This window comes from Oryzias melastigma, linkage group LG1 (genome assembly GCF_002922805.2).
Source record: "Oryzias melastigma strain HK-1 linkage group LG1, ASM292280v2, whole genome shotgun sequence".
Taxonomy (NCBI): Eukaryota; Metazoa; Chordata; class Actinopteri; order Beloniformes; family Adrianichthyidae; genus Oryzias; species Oryzias melastigma.
Window position 1 is genome coordinate 17,778,488 of NC_050512.1, and position 5,214 is coordinate 17,783,701.

Sequence of the window (5,214 nt, forward strand, 5' to 3'; positions counted from 1 at the left end):
ACATTTCAGACTGTGTTGCACTGAGTGGGAAATTTGATGGAGGAGAAATGATGGTGTGGGCTTGTTTCATCCTGGAAGGATGCTCAAACAATAGCAAGCAGCATTAAAAGTATTTTCAGTCTATATGACTTCACAAATTAACTCATCTTTTCTTATGTGTAGATTTATATAAGAATGGTGGGGTGATAGTTTGGTTCAGTTGGTGTTGGTCTTATTCTTGTTGGTTTTTATAAAATTACACCTAAAACTTTTATTCTTTTTTTTAGCATCAAGTTATGGAAAAAAAAAAACTTTGTTTTGCACTTAACACACTAACTGATGTACAAATGCGTTTGCAGAATTAAAATTTTGAAGTAATTTTCTTGTTTGAATAATTTTATATCCACATCTTTTTGCATTACTTAAGCAGTTTTTCCTCATGAAGTATTTTTTGTTTTTTTGTTTTTCTTCTTCCAGGCTCTCCTCAAAAGACTTGAGACGGTAAAACCCACAGCTGACCTGAAGCGCTTGAACCAGCTGGCAGACTATCAGCGGCTCGCCGGTTACCTCAAGCCTGCAAAAGCTCATCCATCCTTTCCCACCTACAGACCTGTATCAAGTGAAAGATCTAGCAACAGGTCAACCTCAGGTAGGTAAAAATGGCTTCAAATCTATTTAATTATTTAAATACACCTTACACAGTATGGCATCAATCATTTAGGCACTTTATGCTTTTCCTTTAATATCAAAGTAAATCCACTAAGTACATTAATGATATTATACAGGAAAATTATGTTTTTATTTATTTTATGGGCACAGGTGTATCAAATCAAGCACTCATTCATGTAGACTGTTTTTACAAACATTAGTGAAGAATCTTCCACTCAGGGCTCATCTTTACCACATCTTTTGATATATTTTCAAATCTCATCAGTGGTTTTTTCATTATAGTTATGCAATTTTGCCAAAATCTAAAAACCTGTAATTTTTTAGGACATTCAATTTTGCATAGTGGCAATAGTTAATTAGAAATTCCGCTCTGAGTTGTCGGCAGGACTGTTGGCCTGGTGTAAGCCTGTCCGTGGTTACTGACATCCTTCTGGTTACACTCAGTTCAACAATGAGGAAGTCAGAAACATGACGGAAAGCTTCAACATTGAAACAAAGACGACAGCAGTATTTATTCAAAGAATAATCATCGTGCTGAGTTCAGCTAAATGCTGTGTTTTTTTCTTGCATAAACTTATTTTATTTTCAGGATTTAAAACAAAATGTATTACCTATTTTGTTTTTTCATAGCTTGTTTCATAGTTACATCTCTCTTTTCAGCATCTTCAGCTCCCAGGTCTGTCAGCTCCAGAGCCACTTTCAGTGAGACTGATGTACCAGAAGATTACCCGGGTCGAAAACACACAACGCAACCCAAGAAGCCTGCTGCAAAAACAACGCCCACCCAAAGCTAGTTCGAAAATGTGTGATTCTATTTTAGATTATTTATTTATACTGCAGGTGGTTGTCTCAAATTGAATCTAGTGCCTTTGACTTCAGGGGCCAGTTTCAAGAAGCAGGTTTTGTTGAAACTGAGTGTATGAAATCTGAATTGAGGAAAGCTCTGAGTTTCTGGTTTTGCAAACTGAGTTAACTTAAACCTGTAAAAACCCAAACCCATTTTACAAATGTTACTAAGCTGAACTCAGAGTTCATCACTGTGGCAACGGGTCTGTATGTAATCTGGTCTGGAGCAATTTCCTTTCTGGAAACTCAGAGTTCCCAGAGTTATTTCTGGTGCTCTTCGAAATTCCCGTTCAGAATTCAGTAAATTTGGAGAAAAAAAATCATATTCTTTTTGGTGTCCTTTAAACAAAAAAAAAAAAAAAAGATTTTTTTTTTGTTTAAAGGACACCAAAAAGAATATGATTTTTTTTTTTTTGACAATTTTAGGAAAGTTAAATATTTATAAAAGCAGATATTCAAAAACCATACCCCTCTTCATTACATTTTGCAAAGAGATTTGTTTATATTTTGATTCTGTAAAATTCCTGAAAAATAAAAAGAAACATTCTCACTTTTGTTGTTGATAATAGATTATACGAAAACCCTTGGTATTTATATGTGTGTGTGTATATATATATATATATATATATATATATATATATCTCATATGTGTGTGTTCTTCATGTTGAAAATTGTTGCACCATGTTTGCAATTGTTAAATAAAGTTTGAAGGAAAAAAAATGCAAAAAGGAAGTGACGTAATAATATATGCGCTCGTGATTGGGAGATGGGAATCGGGTAACAACCAATGAGTTTTGCGATAGCGTCAGAGGAGAAGCTATCTTATTTCCGGTACTTGTCTGGTGGCAACAAGGCGTCTAAAATGTTTATGAACGCTATTATGTAAACTATTTGTAATTGACCAAACTTACTCTAGATTCGTTAGGAATGTAAAAATAGAACCATGGTGGATAACAGATATGCGACGGCTCTAGTCATCGGTTCGGTTCTGAGCCTGCTGGCCGCGGTCTACCTCTCCGCGGCTGTGGGGACTCAGCACTGGTTCCAGTACAGTAGCCCCCCCGCCAACCGGACCACCAATGTGTCCCGGCTCAGAGAGGACTTTCTGAGGGGGGACTCCAATGAGAAGAACCACACGGACGTCATGTTCCGCCTGAACGGCACTCTGGGGTTGTGGTGGAGATGCATTCAGGTGCCTCGAGAATCAGGTGAGGCACACGTTTCTGTAGTCTGCAATTGAGTGCCTATTTTACTCAACAAATCATGAGGTGTAACGATTAGTTTTTAACCAATGACTTGATGCTGGGGTGAAGTTAGTTTTGGGTTGGATATTCGAGACATTCACTCTGTTCATATTTAGGGACCGTCAACAAATGACAGAATGTTTCTTCAACAGCTCTTCAAGTATTGGACCAAATCGAACCAAAACCCTTTAGAATAATAAAACTGACTAAAAACTACCAGGAACGGCAGTTTAGATTGGATTTTGATGCGTTTTCTAATTTCGTTCAATTTTTAATGTAATTTTTTGCGATTTTCTTTAATAGCTTTTAAGTTATTAGACCTAATTATTCCAAATCACTTTAGAATAGTAAATCTGACTGGTTATATATATATATATATATAAACTGTTTCAATCACTTAGTGGGCTCACAAACATAGATTAGAAATATTTTACAATGTTTCAACCCAAGTTCTTTAGTTGTTAAACAACTGTTTGAACTGGATTTGCCTTTTTCATATTCAAGTTCTCTTTTTGACTTCAGATCACACCTTTGAAACCAAGTGCGAGTCCTTCAGCTTAAACCAGCAGTTCATGCCAAAGTACAGAAATCTCAACATCAATGCTGAAGAGGACCTGCTGAGAACATGTAAGTCTTCTCCTTTATCCTCTTTCTGCAAACGACTACAAACTATTATGACATATTCAAGTTAGGGTGTGTTTTTAGAATTATTTAAAGGGGCCATACCTTGATTTTCTTGAGTTTCAGAGTAAACTATATTCATGTAAATGACCATATGTTACCTTTGTAACGCTATAAAAACTTTTTTTAAATTTTTTTTTAAGTAAAACACAAGTTATTTTTGACTATTTTTATACCTGGAAGTAAAATAACTCGACCTATGAGGCACCGCCTTTTGCTCCCTTAGGATTCCACCCACTTCATGATGTCCACCCAGAGCCGGCGGGTCAAAAAAAGAGAGGAGATTTTTTATAATTATTATTTATATTGATGCCCATATACAGTGCAGCTCTGGCATTTTTTCCCCCAAATTTTGCACAGCCAAATTTGTGATGGCTAATGAGTTTATTTTGTGAAATTTGGTCAAAAAATGCAAACAACACCAGATGAACATTCAGGATTAATTGAAATGATGATAATCGGATCCATGCGGATCCATTTACCTTTCTGCCGTTGTCAATAATCCATGTTCAAACCAGTTCTCTCAATTTGTCTCTTCCTTTTTTTTTAAAGCTTTTAATTGTTTTTAATGTTGTGCTTCAAAGAAGAAAATACTATTTGCTCACTATCAACAGTTTTTTTTGTGATAATTGCGTTTTCTACTGATTGCAAACCACAGAAGTCTGAACTGGATCTGAATGTGGATGTTTTTTGAATTGTGCGAGCAGACCTGTGGAGGTGTCAGTTTCTCCTTCCCTTGGTCTCACTGGCTCTGGTCGTCCTCGCTGGCCTTGTAGGGCTCTGTGCCTGCCTCTGCCGTAGCTTCACTCCAACCTTGGTTGTGGGTGTACTACATTTTCTAGCAGGTAAGTAAATGCATCCCTGAAGCAAATTTATATTTTACAGGCCACATAAAAGTTTTTAAAATCTATCTTGGATCATTTAAAAAAATATATACTACAAGGTTTTAAATCAGGTTTTGAATCCTTACTTAGGTGGTGATTCGAGTCATGAATCAGCAATTCACAGATATAACCACAATTCTTACTACTTAATTTTTTTAATGGTTTCCATTTAGTATGCGTTTTAACTGGTTGTATGAAAATGTAACTTTTAATATATTTTCAAGCACCATCACAAAGACAGCTATGTAACTATTAAAGACAGTTAGTTAACAGTGGATTACAGGGCTGTTTAAATATATATATATATATATATATTGCAAACTATGTACCTACATTTTACCCTGTTCTTCTTCTATAACTCCTCAGGTCTTTGCACTCTGGGCAGCGTCTGCTGTTTCCGGGCAGGGGTTGATTTACTCACCTATTACCACCCGCCTCCCAAAGGCGTGAAGGGCTCCATGGGCTGGTCTCTCTACCTCGCCCTCATCTCCTTCCCTCTGCAGATGATGGCAGCCGCTCTGTTCCTGTGGGCCGCCAAGAGCCACCGCAAGAACTACACCCGCATGATGGCGTACAGAGTCGCATAAATGCATCAGAAAGTTAAAGCAAACGTCATTGAAATGAGATTATGGGGAGTAGCTTTCAGTCTTCTAACAGATGAAAGTAGTTACTGACTACTGTTATCTAAAGGGATGAAATACTTGCAGCTAAATCCTGAGGTGCTCACACTTAAGTTCTTTTCTTGCATTTCCATTTTCCGACAAGTTGTTTATTTCTGGTTGAGTTTTTAAATCCTACTTTAATTTAAATGTATTGCTTTGCCTTCTTTTACATTGCCAATGCTTTCAAAGCTGCTCACCATTCAGTCCTTAAGTCCTTTCACTTGTTAAAAAAAATAAATGGAGGGAAAA

The 5,214-nt window shown here is 36.6% G+C and overlaps 2 protein-coding genes across 2 annotated transcripts in view; both read left to right on the forward strand.

Annotated features, from left to right (window-relative positions):
- cfap97 (cilia and flagella associated protein 97) overlaps positions 1 to 2,114 on the forward strand; it is a gene marked incomplete at its 5' end in the record, with an annotated part of 4,194 nt that extends 2,080 nt beyond the window's left edge. Inside the window, 2 exon segments of the mRNA XM_024290029.2 lie at positions 457 to 628; positions 1,309 to 2,114. Coding sequence (XP_024145797.1) covers positions 457 to 628; positions 1,309 to 1,442 — 306 coding nt within the window. The 3' untranslated portion in view covers positions 1,443 to 2,114.
- A 145-nt stretch (positions 2,115 to 2,259) lies between these two features.
- cldnd1b (claudin domain containing 1b) overlaps positions 2,260 to 5,214 on the forward strand; it is a gene marked incomplete in the record, with an annotated part of 3,647 nt that continues 692 nt past the window's right edge. Inside the window, 4 exon segments of the mRNA XM_024290062.2 lie at positions 2,260 to 2,702; positions 3,261 to 3,365; positions 4,127 to 4,264; positions 4,670 to 5,214. Coding sequence (XP_024145830.1) covers positions 2,438 to 2,702; positions 3,261 to 3,365; positions 4,127 to 4,264; positions 4,670 to 4,890 — 729 coding nt within the window.